This window comes from Dermacentor silvarum, chromosome 2 (genome assembly GCF_013339745.2).
Source record: "Dermacentor silvarum isolate Dsil-2018 chromosome 2, BIME_Dsil_1.4, whole genome shotgun sequence".
In the NCBI taxonomy this organism is placed as follows: domain Eukaryota; kingdom Metazoa; phylum Arthropoda; class Arachnida; order Ixodida; family Ixodidae; genus Dermacentor; species Dermacentor silvarum.
In genome coordinates, this window is record NC_051155.1 from 24965798 (window position 1) to 24980019 (window position 14222).

At 49.1% G+C, this 14222-nt stretch overlaps 1 protein-coding gene across 1 annotated transcript in view; it reads right to left on the minus strand.

Annotated features, from left to right (window-relative positions):
- Window positions 1-14222, minus strand: part of LOC119439933 (arylsulfatase B) — a 322975-nt gene that overhangs the window by 7298 nt on the left and 301455 nt on the right. Inside the window, exon 9 of the mRNA XM_049661199.1 lies at window positions 9275-9546. Within this exon, the coding sequence (XP_049517156.1) occupies window positions 9275-9546 (272 nt within the window). The remainder of the gene's footprint in view (window positions 1-9274; window positions 9547-14222) is intronic.

Here is a 14222-nt window from a genome sequence, read left to right on the forward strand (position 1 = left end):
GTGGTGATTTTCTTTCTTTCTCCTTCCCTTTCTCTTTCTTTCTTTCTTTATCCCTCTCTTTCTTTCTCGCTCTGTTTCTCTCTTTCTTTTTTGTCCCTGGTATGTGGCAATGAGCTTGCACCCTTACTGCCCATCGCCAGGATCGGCCCCATTTTCAGCATGACACCCCCACCCCCACCACCACAACCGCCGAAACTTGTGAGCCTATAAAGCTTCACTAGAAGAGAAACTTGGGCGAGTTTGTGGGAATTCATTCAATTGTGAGTCAGCGCCAGTGTCGTGTTCTTATTTGTGCCCTTGTCTACCCAGCGCTGTTATTTTCCTAAACCATAAAGCTTCGCTTAAAAAACTATGCACAGAGTGTCTCATTAATGCACGCTTCCGCGCTCAGTAAGCTTCTCCATAACGTGCTAATCTGGCCTCCCTTTGCTTCGGCCTTTCATGAGCCAATTTTGCCTTTGCTTGAGATTTCGCACCCTGCCGTCTAGCTATATCTACTCGATGATTGGATTCAGCCTGTCGCTTGCGCTGAAGTGCACGTACAGACGGCCCAGCCGGCGCGCCATCCATGGCGAGACTGAGCGACCAAGCGCCGGCAAAGCAGCCAAAAAACCCTGGCCTAGTCACGTGGTACCGCAGCGTCGAGGCTCCGAGCGAGCGCAGCGGCGACGCCTCTCCGCAGCGGATCACGTGGCGTGACGTCAAACATGCCACATTTGCGCTCCGGCGGCTCGCGCTCCGGCGGCTCCAGATCATTGCGATGCGATAATTGACCTTGCGAGACATGGCGTAGTAGAGCTTTCTCTCTAAAATCAGTAAAGTATAAAATGGTAATTACATAGAACCAAAAATACCAGTCGCCTTTCCGCATGCCTGCGTACGGCATGTTTAAGGTGAACGCCTTAAATCTCAATGTTTCAGAGAGATTGTGGTTGTGAAGAGGAAGAGGCGCTATTTTCTGCAGCCCTTTAGCTAATTAGGAAGCACGACTCAGCGCTTTGGGGAAGGGGCAGGGGATGTAAATAAGAAAGAAAACAGAAAGAAAAGAGAGAGAAGGTCGAGACGATTACACAGCCCTTGATTGTTTCAAGGTCGCTGTGAATTACAGAAAAATTGAGCAAGCTCGCCTCGCGCTCGTGCCATTGCTCGTGCGTTCGTCTTCTTCCACACCTGGCTCCGACGCCGCTCATCATGCCAGCGTTCCCATACTGCCCTTTGCGCTCAACAATGGAGGGTTTGAGGGAAAGGGCAAAAGAGGCTCTCAAGATGAGGAGGAAAATGTCGGCGGGGGCGCGGGGGGGGAGTTGACATAAAGGGCAAGGGCGGCGCTGTGTATGAGGAGGGAAATGTCAGCGGCGGCGCTCGTAGAACGTTCTGGAAACGGCGACAGCGAGCTCACGCACCTTGTATACGTCGCCGCGTGGGCTCAGAGCTTCATTCCACATCGATATGGGTCCAACTAGGCTTTCGCCTTCACATTCTTAGAAATTTCTAAGGATCCCCCGTAATTTTTATATACATATGGTAATTTATGAATACCTTACATGGTATTCAGGAATGCATTGGATAAGTGGGGAATACGGTTACATCAACGTCAAACAAGCGTTATTCAACAAGGAAAGAAACACATAACAAAAGTAAGCAAGTGTTATACGTTTGTAAAACGTGAAGGCGAAAGCCTGCAGCTGTGGAAGAAGACGACGGACGCGCGAGCAGTGGCACGAGCGCGAGGGGCAGTATGGGAACGCTGGTAGAATCAGCGGAATCAGAGCCAGCTGCGGAAGAAGACGACGACGAACGCGCGAGCACTGGCACGATCGCGTCTCTGTGACCACGTGACGTGCGCAGTAAGGCACGCACTAAGCACACCTTTAGTAAGCTATCACAGTGGAGCAGCCGTGATGTGATGTCAATGTTTGGTGCTTTAACACATATAAAACGAGTTTGATATGGAATCACAAACTCCTATTTAGGCTTTTAGCCAAGCTGGAAATAAAGAAAAACAAAAAGTTGCTTCAAGGAAGCGTGCTAGTCTCGCACCGCGGACGCCCCGGTTCTATTCCCACCCAGACCGAAACTTGCCGAATTTTCTTTTCAGAGCCACTAATTTACATTGTTTACAGGAATCTCCTTGACAAATGTGACGACAATCCGAGCATTTTTAGACGCGTTTTTACTCTTTGCGGCGTCGGCCATTTTTCGTCACGGCGCCGTTTCGCCAAGGTCACCGTAAGGTCACTACCAAGGCCACCGCCAACATAGACGCCTAAGGTTTTCACCTTAAAATCAGTATGACCCAAAAGATTGGAAAATTAGGCGACTTAGTGTTGATTCATGGCCTGCCCGGTTACCACGAAAAAACATTATTCGCACAACGCGACATGAAACTCAAAACAGCCACAAGTACGTACGGGAAGGTACCAGTAAATATTAAACGAACAACATTGCACTAAGAGTAGACGCACACACGCGAAAATAGCCATATCAATGAACCGCAATAGAAGAAAAAGAGAAAAAGAAAAGAAGACGTAAAAAAAAGAATGGTAAGTAGTAAAAACTAGGCAATAAACAAATACACTCTACCATCTAGGATACTCTGCCGTTTCACAGACAATTAATGGTGTTTGAATTTCAGCCATACGTGATTTGTTGATAACAATTAATTAATAAACATAACATTAGTACGTACAATAGACACAATATCAATGGATAAACATACAGAAAGGTACAGGGCACGAAGGGACTGAACGGTTGAGATGGCAAAATATCGAGGCAGAGCCAGAGGAAGAGCTGAAAAATTGCCTGGGACATATCCTGTGAAAATATTCCGCAACAGGTGAAAAGAGGTGCAATGCGCACGTGCAATCAGCCTTCTACGGCCGCCTCCGCGGCCGCCAGATGGATGGATGGATGGATGGATGCTATGAGCGTCCCCTTTGAAACAGGGTGGTGGATTGCGCCACCAAGTTCTTGTTATTATTCTGCGTAATGTCCTGCCTATATTTTTGAGAGAACACCCAGATACAAAGAATTCCCAGCATGAAACTTTTTGAACCATTTCTGGGAACTTTGTTTTTGTACGTCTCCGTTCTTTGTGGTGTCCCTACTTTTCTGCCACCAAACCTCCAATCGCCTTTTACCAACCACTATTGCGGACATGTTTACTGTCACCCTGCTGTCCCTAAACCCAAGAGTTTCAAGGAGGCCAGATGAGCCTAAATTGGCAGCTGGGTAGATATCTTCACATTCTAATAAAACGTGTTCCATCGTTTCCCTAGCTTTATCGCAGCAAGCACATGCGTCTTCGTCCTTGGTGTACCTCGCTTTATAACTACGCGTTTTAAGGCACCCTGGTCTCGCTTCGAAAAGTCCCTTTGTGTTATCATAAATTGTTTCTTTCTTGATTTTGTTTTTTTCTTTGAGTTAGTCATAACTAGAGATGCGAAGTGCGGAAAAAACGGGAAAATTCCGGGAAAAACAGTTTTTTTCCGTTTTTTTCGGCGCAGTTGGAAAAATTGGCCCCAAAATTTACGCGGGGAAAAACGTACAGAATTAAGACTTGGGCAACACCCAGCGTTGAACGTGAAAGGGAAACGCAGAACGCGAAACCGAAACGTCGCACATGATACCGAAACAGCAAACGACGGCTGACCACTCGCCATCGATATCACATAATGTCAGCTTCAGCGTCAGCGTGGCTTCGTCATTCGGCTGCGGTGTCTCATGTTTTGGTGCCCGTTATTGTTCAATTTTGACTTGACTTTCCCTCGTGCACTTGTGCAACCTGTGGCGGAAGTCCGCACATGAAGCCGTGTGGAAGCAGATTCTGCAATGGTATGGCCAATTTCCGACGCGTGGATGCACTTCACGGTCGGGGAGACATCTTGATCCATCTTTCCATAATCGAAGCCACGACGAAATAGCCACAGAAGAGACATTTCAATGTTCTTTGTTCTAACTACCGTAACAATTCTAAGAAGCCGCACCCGTCCACAGAGAACTGAACGCGTTCGCGGTGATACTTCTGGCTTGTCTTCGATTTGTTAAACCCTGCATTCGTTTGTGAAAAGGCAGAAAGCATTTCACTTCTGTTATTTACGTAATCAGAGTTATGGCTTTTGACATTTCGCAATAAACTATTGACCGTATGCTCAATAAACTTTGTTCTTTTCCATTTTTCCAAAATTTGGAAAAAAACGTGAAAAAAACGGGTTTTTTCCGATTGCTCAAAATTTCCGGAAATATTGCATCTCTAGTCATAGCAGATTTCTTTTCCATTACCGCCATCCATGAAATTGTCTCAGCTTCTCTCACTTTGCGTTTGACGTTCTTTGTTGCCGTGTTGCTGACTATATTGGTCGCATACTTGCTGGTAAGCTTCCTAGTACTCTTCCTCCACTGTGAGTCAATTTTGTTCCTGTGTATGTGAACACTCTCGCACACCATTCAATTTCTTCCATATTCCTAAGTCGTTCTTCAAAATGAATTTTACTCTGCGCTTCCCTCACTTCAAAACTTATCCAGCTGATATCACCTGCACAGTTTCAATTGTAGTCTTCCCGTGGGCGCCCAATGCGAGGCGTCCCACTGACCTTTGGTTGCCATCGAGTCTTGATTGTACCCCTGACTTCAAGCAAACAACCACATTTCCAAATATTAGCCCTGGAACCATTACACCTTTCCACATACCCCGGAGCACCTCGTATCTATTGTATCCCCATAGCGCTCTGTGCTTCATTATGGCCGCATTTCTCTTCCCTTTTGCTATTATGTTTTCTTTCCTGTGTCTCCAGATATATATCGCCGTCGTTTATCCATACACCAAGGTATTTGTATTCTTTTACCAGAGGTATTTCCTCACCCTATATCAACACTGTCTGTTCACTCTTTTCATTGAGTACCATAAAACCCAATTTCTAACGCTAAATTGTAATCCTAAATTCTCGCATTCTCTACAGATATCAGCCAGACTTTGCATATCACTTTGCTTGTTAGCAAGCAACACAATGTCGCCCGCATCAAATAAACGTGGAAGCTGCTGCTCAACTATTGTGCCGGCTTGTTTGTATGAGAGGGCAAACCCATGTGTAGGGTAGCAAAGCGGTTGTGCGAAACTGGTTAACCTCCCTGCCTTTCCTTCTCTACTCTTTCCTTCCTTCCTTCTAGTGCCGTTTCCATCCTTACCATGTACATCATAAACAGCAGCGGGGAAAAAGGGCACCCCTGTCTCCGTACTTTGTTGATATCAACTTTATCCTTGATATGCTCTTGACATTTTGAATTTAATCTTTCCCGTTTGGCGCCATTATGTATGAGCATTCTGACTCCCCCTCCCTTTCTTTCCAATTAGGTTCCGTTGCACCCTTCCCAAACGTAATTCTCAATTATTGGCGGCTCTTCTAAATCTCTGAGGTGCATTTGCGTAACCGCGTGCACACCTATTTGTTTTCTATTTACCAGATCCTCAATCTCTAACCTCTTTTCCCTTCTCCTGCCACCCTGCATGTTTATGCAACCTATTGCACAGCGAGCTATTTTCTTTCTTTTCTTTCTCGTTTTTCTGTTGTTGCTGGTGATGCTAGTCTGAGGTTCCCCTAAGGGACCTTCTTCATTACTGCTTACCCTGGCGTCCTGAGCACCTGTGGGCCACCCAAAAAAAGCAGTTGCACAACCAGCAAGTCGCCAGCCAAGCTGGCGACTTGCTGGTTGTGCAACGTCCAAGCTTCTGATTCACGTCCAAGCTTCTGATGGAAGCGAATTCCGTCTTTTTGAAAACCACCCTGCCTTCTCACTTCCCTGTTGACTTGTACAACCTCGAAACCTCTCTCTCGGCTCCTTTCCAAATCGCCTCATTAGTGACCGCAACTGCTCTTTGTACGTTAATGTAACATACAGGTACCTCCGGCACTGTGCATACCACAATCTGCACCCGGGGGGACACCTCGCGTAAGTCATTTACACCCTTCGCCAAACGCTGGGCTAGTCCCGTCGCTTTCCTGTTTAGCACGCCATTTAGCCCATCTACTACTACAAGGTTGCATCCGCCAGAATTTTCCGCGAGCATTTCTTTTGCTCACTCTTTGGAAGAGCCCAATGGTTGACCCAAGGACAAAGCCCTCGGCCAACAGCGCCACCTTGAGGCTGCCGGGTTCTCGCGCTGCATCACTTTTTTTGCTGGGGAGCGTGCCGAATGGGAGGGCCTGAGCAAAACCTTCCTGCGCGATCAATTTCGGAGGCCATGTCTCTACGATGATGTTTCGTGCTTTGTACTGCGTTAGCAGTTTCCTCAATCGGAGCCTCTGCGCTGCACCCGCAAAACTATAGCTATACAGGTGTTTGAGAGTGACGCTAAGCGTTCTCTCTCGTACACTGCATAAGCTACGTCAAGTACGGCGCCTCGTGCATGTGTGTGGGTGCTTCGTCGTTCTCGTGAAACTGATATGTCGTTTGCAATACTCGAGATGGTGTAACATATTGACGCGAAATAAGTTGGCACGTGGGGGCACTAGACCCTTGAGGCGAGAATGACGAAGTTCGTGGTTGCGCGCGTGCTCTCCGAGGTCCAGCCATTATTAAAGGCTGACGTGTTTTTTTGCCTATCTGTTGCTGGTCAACTATTCTAGCTGTACTAGCTGGGTCACATTTTTGGTGGAAGTGCTGGGTACGGTCGATGTTAAGATCTCCGGAGCGTACCCCAGACCTAAGCCCGGCGAGTAGTTCGACCGAGCTTACCCCTGTGCACGTACGTAGCAGCCGACGTCTCCAAGGACTCCAGCCACCGCATGGTCTGCTACCCGAACGAAGTAGAATGACGAACCAACCACCTCCTGCCGCTACTGCAGCATCGCACGTGGTCGTCAATCAAGCCGTTCCACGGGAGTGCTTCAGAGGACGCCGACGACTGGCTTGACCATTTTGACCGGGTCGCCAACCTCAACGACTGGACCCAGGAACGTAAGCTTCGCTACGTGTACTTCGCTCTTGAAGATTCCGCTAAAATATGGTTTGAGAACCACGGGCGACACTAACGTCATGGGAAGAATTTCGTCGGCAGTTCCTCAAAGCCTTCGCCAGGGCGGACAGGAAGGAGAGGGCGGAGTTAGCAATGGAGTTGAGAATTCAAGGCCCGAATGAGCGAGTGACGGCGTACGTACAAGACATGAATAGGCTCTTCAGACGTGCGGAGCCCTCTATGACTGACGCGAAGAAGGTGCGCCACCTAATGCGCGGCGTCAAAGAGAAAATCTCTGCTGGCCTTATTCGAAATCCACCGACGACACTTGCAGAGTTCCACGACGAAGCCACTACCATGGAAAAGGCCCTTCAACAGCGGGACAGGCAATTCAACCGCGACGCCGTGATTTCAAGGGAGCTCTCTGCCGTTACCCTCGGCAACGACATCGGCGCCTTGCGAGAACTCATCAGGGCTGTCATCAAGGAGGAACTGCAGAAGATGCAGACGACCGCTGCCTCTGTGGGACAACTTTCCATTGCGGAAATGGTGCGCGCCGAGGTCCGACAGGCCGTCCATGTTCCTGAACAGTACGAGGCACCACAGCAAGGACCGCGTCCTGAAATGAGTTACGCTGAAGCAGTAGGCCGTCCACCACCCCCAAGTTCGTATAGCATGGTACACCCCGCTCAGCAAATGGACGTAAGCTTCAGGCCTCGCAGCCCACCGCACATCGCCGAAACAAGAACTAGGAAGAGCGACGTCTGGCGCACCGCAGACTACAAGCCCCTTTGTTTTCACTGTGGCGAAGCCGAGCACATGTACAGAATGTATCCTTATCGTCAAGTGGGGCTCCGAGGATTCTCGCCGAATGCACCTCGTCCACGACCTGGTGAGCGGCCGCCAGAAATAGAGAGTTTCGTCGCGAATCGTCGCAATGGTGATCAACGATGCCATTCGTAGGCGCGCTTACTTCTGCCTTTACGCGATTCTTGCCTGGACCAGCTCGCGTCTGCCTGTACGTATTTCTGCCGAGACGCGAAATCAGATGCTTCCAGTGGCTTATTCCAAACACGGGTTTATATGGAGATCAGCCGCTATCTCGACCACTGCCAACAATCAGCCGGAGCCCTCAGGTCGTGGATGAAATCAGCCCGCGCACTCCTGCCCACGTGATGGCTGCCCTCAGGTGCAAGTTTGTTGCCTTCGACAATCGTGTTGCGACATGCCACAGGACCACCCATAAGCGAGGAGGCCGTCGGGTGGAGGCGCAACTCTTTCGGGCTGCTCTACACTACGCTGTCGTGAAGTGGACTCGGTGTGAGTTAGCGGGCTGATCATCTCTCCGTCGAAGGTGGCGTCGGTGTGGAGGTAGAAATGCTTGGTTAGTTGAAGCAAGTTCTGGAGGAGAACCAACTGTTTCAGGCTGCACTGAACTACCTTAAACGTACCATCATGAGTTGACTGCGGAGTTCGAGGATGAGGTCGCGCCTTGCATGCTGTCGCCAAAAGCAATGCATCCGTTAGCTATCTTGAGGGGCTATAGTACACAGATGAGGTACCACATGTTACCGATCTTCAGGCCCTTCCGCCCATGCTAGTGGCTAAGGAGTCCAGCTGTTTTCAGTGCTGCAAGAACTACTGAGACAGAGTATAGTTAATCGTCGCTAATCTACTTTAGGAGTGCTACTGAAGACTTCAAGCGGCGGCGACCGATGGTAGGGTACGCGCGTGGCAACAATGGACGAAGTGCTACTGCAAAGATCGACGGCGTCAAAAAGTGTTCCCCGTGGAATCATGTTGCCTGGTGTGTTCACTTACTCGTGGGTGGCGGAAATTCTTTAAATAGCGGAGCCCGCAAGTACACATCCGCAGCGCCTAAAATGTCCGCATAAGTATGTGAATCCACGCCTAAAAAATGTGCGGATAAGTGTGGGCCATAGTCCAGAAACTGGGCAGGCGAGTAGGCTTCAATTATAAGATATCTAACTCTCTCGTGATGCAGGCAGTCCTACTGAAACTACGACGGTGTAAATACAGTAAATAACGGTTAGAGATCACAGGCGTTAAGTTCCCTCGTTGGAGACCTTCATTTGCGAGTCCTGGTAGGTCTTGGGTTCGCTACTAAGACTTGTGTCATAAAGGCAAGTCATGTAGCGTTGAGTAAAGAAAAAGTGGCAATAAAGGAAGTTTGTACCCATGGTATACAGCCAACATTAAATAGCATCATTAGCGATAATTATGTCGTTTGACCTAGAGTATAAGAATATGCTGTAATCCGGAAAGGCACATTGAAACTGGCGCTGACTTTCGGCCGTTTACCTTGAACACTGTGGAATTCATGCAGGCTTCGCGTGCGTGCTGAGATTCCGTGTCGGCCTTTTCTCTTTCACCGGGTAATGGGAGCCAGTCCGTTGAAGCACGTGGAAAAGAACCAGATACGAGCTTGTATGGAGCTTGGATCAAGGCGGCGTTACCATCTGTGGGGTCGATGTTGAGAAGGACTTCGTTCCTTGGTGTCGGAACGGTGGGGTCTTTGAGCGATCGAAGATGGCTGACACCGTCGATACCTGACAGTTTGGACGCGTCTCCACCTGCGGAAATACAGTTCTCTTTCGTCATTCCGTACATTGCGAGAAAGTGCTAGCAGTGTCACCCGAAAAGCGAAGCATATTGAAAGTGATAACACAGAATTAAACAATTACAGGAAGTACGTTTGTAGATTTAAGGGCCGCATTTGTTACAGTACACAGTCTCTTACTAACCGAAACAGCGGTTCATTCGATGACCGCCGGCACTTGCTGTAAAAAACTGACAGTCACTTAAGTATCCTTAGATGATTTCAATGCAAAAGCATGAGTTGTCTAAGTCATCACCTTAAATTGAAACTCCATCTTAATCCACCTTGCTCTAATTTTTACCAACCTTAATCCGACTTAATTCACTTTAATCCACCTTAATACACTTTACACCAATTTCGGGAGTGGGCCAGGGCCGACGCCACAGCGGTTCACCGTGGCATTTCGCAATGCGAGCCGCAGCAGGTCAGCGCCGGGAACGTGATGTCACCACTTTGTGACGTGGGTTTTGGTACCATCGGATGATAACAACGGACGCCGGATTTTCTCCTTCATGGGGCATATAATGCTTTTAAATCGAAGCTTTCTATGTCTCACTGACTCGTCCGTGATCGCCGAAAACGCACTGCAGGAAAGCCAACTTACACAATGGAACTATCTGCGCATCTGCGCACACGATCGATAGAACAATGGCGCCCGACATACGTATCGTAGAACACTACAGTTTACATTCACAGTTTTACCGATAAGAACAATGGCAACCGCAATGCCACGCTACCCAGACGAACTGTATACATCTGCATTGCATTACGCGCGTCACGCAATGCACTCCCGGCCGTTACCATGGGTAGGCCGCGAGTGCAGCGCACGGCATACATACATACATACATACATACATACATACATACATACATACATACATACATACATACATACATACATACATACATACATACATACATACATACATACATACATACATACTACATATATATGTTGCCACATGGTGTGGCACAGCAAGGGGACTGGAGAAGAAGAGAACGAGGTTCGGCTCGGCATCGCGCGTCGACGCTTACGCTTGCCTGGATTCTCATTCAGCGTATATTCTACAGCAGGGTATACCGTGCAGAGACCAACTACACCACCACGGAGAAAGAGTATCTTGCCGTCGTATGGGCGCTGGCCAAATTTTGACCTTATCTCTACGGCCGCCCATTCAAAGTTGTAACCGATCATCACTCGTTATGCTGGCTTGCAAATCTGCGGGACCCTTCTGGACGACTGGCACGGTGGAGTCTACGTTTGCTGGAGTACGATGTGACCATCGTGTACAAGTCGGGCCGCATACACGAAGACGCTGACGCACTCTCGCGCGCCTCCATCGACACTACCGACCAAGACATTGAGGACGACGGCGCTTTCCTTGGGGCCGTAAGCGTTACTGATTTGTCCACACCACAGCGCGCAGACGACGCACTACGGCCTATATTCGAACATCTAGAAGGACGAAACCCATCAATACTGCGGCATATCGCTCGAGGATTGTCGTCTTTTTGTTTACGAGATGGCGTCTTGTATAAGAAGAACTCCGCTGCCAGCAACAAGACCTACCTTTTGGTCGTTCCAGCAGACCTCCGTGCTGAAGTTTTGTTCGCCTGTCATGACGAGCCTCCGTCTGGCCATTTGGGTTTTACGCGAACGCTTGATAGAGTGCGCAAATCCTACTACTGGCCCAGACTTGCCGAGTGTGTTAAGCGGTACGTCCAAGCCTGCCGTCAATGCCAGCGCCGAAAGTCGCCAGCTGTGAAGCCTGCGGGATTGCTGAATCTGATTGACCCACCTGGCAAACCTTTCGACCAGGTCGGCATGGATCTTCTGGGCCCGTTTCCACTGTCATCTTCCAGCAACAGGTGGATAATTGTCGCCACAAATTATTTAACGCGGTATGCTGAGACAAAGGCCCTGCCTCGAGGCACAGCTTCCGAGGTTGCCCAGTTTTTCATACAGAGCATCGTCCTACGGCATGGCGCCCCATCGCACGTCATCACAGACCGAGGAAAAGCCTTTACGGCACAGCTCATTGAAGACGTTTTTAAACTCTGCTGCACGACCCACCGAAGGACAACTGCCTATCATCCGCAGACAAACGGCTTGACCGAGCGACTGAACAAAACGATGACTGACATGCTGTCTATGTACGTAGACGTACAGCACAAGACGTGGGACGAGATACTCCCTTACGTAACGTTTGCCTATAACACTGCTACGCAAAAAAACAACACGCTTCACGCCGTTTTACCTCGTTTACGGCCGTGAAGTGCAGACTATGTTAGAAGCAATGCTGCCGTGCGACAACATCGATCATCTTAATCTCGCCCAAGATGCCGAACTTTTCGTGCAACGTGCTGAAGAAGCCCGTCAGCTTGCCCGAGTGCACATAAAGAAACAACAGAGCATCGATGCGCACCGTTACAATCTCCGCCATCGACAAGTCGAGTTCCAACCTGGTGATCAAATCTTGGTCTGGACTCCCGTGCGCCGAAAAGGACTATCTGAGAAGCTTTTAAGTCGCTACTTCGGACCTTACAGAGTGTCGCAGCGAATTAGTGACGTCAATCACGAAGTCCTTCCTGATGGAAGCCAGCCTCCCCGACGTCGAAAACCGCAATCTGAGATTGTGCACGTTGTGCGGTTGAAACCGTACTACAGCCCCTAATATCCGACGCTTCCAGCCACTTAGGTTAGATTTGGTTGTTTGTCGTCCCTCAGTGCCTTGTGACAATATCGCACACAAAAGTGATTGTGACTACAGCCTATGTAGTCACAATCACTGTAGTCCTAGGCCATCTCGGCGCTCTCACGTCAAGCCTGTGTATGTTTTCCTTCTTTTTCATTCTTTTAAAGAGGGGGTAATGCCACATGGTGTGGCACAGCAAGGGGACTGGAGAAGAAGAGAACGAGGTTCGGCTCGGCATCGCGCGTCGATGCTTACGCTTGCCTGGATTCTCATTCAGCGTATATTCTACAGCAGGGTATACGCGACAGTATATATATATATATATATATATATATATATATATATATATATATATATATAGCGTACGCGAGCGTAAGCGCGAGCGCGATCGTGCCTGTAGGGCCGATCCCGTGTATCGGCAACGGCGGAGCTTCTGACCGCCTACCACAGCGATCACGAGGCAATACTGTGCAAGTGTAGAGTCGTCCGTGAAAGTGTGAATATGCGCGTAATCAACGGCTACATGATCTAAAATAAAGGCTATGCAACTTAGCGAAATGTGTCTTCATTCAAATTCAACGTTCAAAAAATACAATCCTAAACAAGCAATCAAATCACATATGTATCGCATCGGGTCGCTCAGCATTTCTTGGGTTCGTTGCGTGGTCGTTGGCTTTGGACTTTGATTTAGTTGGCATGGGAGAAAGCTTCGCGTTCAACCATCTTTCTTTAAGAAAATGCCTTTGATTTTTGCATTAATAACGCTGGCGGGTTCACGGGCGCTGGTAGTGCGGTGCGCACATGCTTGCCCCAATGAGAACGTTTCGTGCGCAGCTTGCTCTACTATTACGACTGTGCCGCGTCTCCAAACTAAGATCGCATGTCCCATAACACTATATATAGGCATGTGCGAAGACACCACGCATGAAGCCACCAGCTGTTTCGGCGCGTCCTTGCGTACCTGCCCTGATAAGAGCTGACAACCGCAGCAGTTAACCTGCAACATACGTTCGCTTAGTGTTCGAGGACGTGGGAAGTCGCGAGCATGCATGACTGGACTGCACATAGGCGAGGCGTCGCAGAAGCAACGCGACTATGCTTAGTCAAGAAAATGCCGCAAGGGCAGCTCTGCGCGTCCGAAATGAGCGTGCCTGGCGTGAGGAAGAAATTAAGGAAGTGTTACACCTTTGTCAAGCCTGAAGGCGAAAGCCTGATTGCATCGGAGCGCATGACAGAACGCACCCAAATTGCCGCACCTACTGATAGTGGGCCAGTGCTGTCAGCGCCTTCGTAGAGGGAGGGGCAGTATGGGAACGCTGGTATTGGAGCCAGCTGTGCAAGAAGACGACGAACGCGCGAGCAGGGGCAAGAGCGCGAGGGGCAGTATGAGAACGCTGGTATGATGATGAGCGGCGACGGAGCCAGCGGTGCAAGAAGACGACGAACGCGCGAGCAGTGGCACGAGCGCGTCTCTGTGACCACGTGATGTGTGCAATCAGGCACGCACTAGGCACACTTTTAGTAAGCCAGAACCGTGCAGCAGCCGTGGCTTCATCAATAAATAAAAAAGAATGCAGACGTGGCTTCAGGGAAGCGTGCTCGTGTCGCACCGTGGAGGCGCCCGGGTTGGATTCCCACCCAGACCGTAATGTGTCAAACTTTCTTCTCAAAGGCACCAAATTTCTTTGTTTACAGGAGCCTCCCTAAGAAATGTAATGTCAATCCGAACATTTCCCGACTTGTTTTAACACGAAAGTGTTTTATGCCGGGGTCCACCAAGACTTCAGTGACGTATTTCCGTCACGGAAATACGTCAGCTTACAATGTACACGAACATAATACAAAGAAAGAAACCAGAAGAAAAAGTTCCACAAACATGCAAAATTTGGAAATCAAACCCACGACCTCTCGGTCCGCGACGATAGATCGCCGAGCGTTTAACCCATTGCGCCAC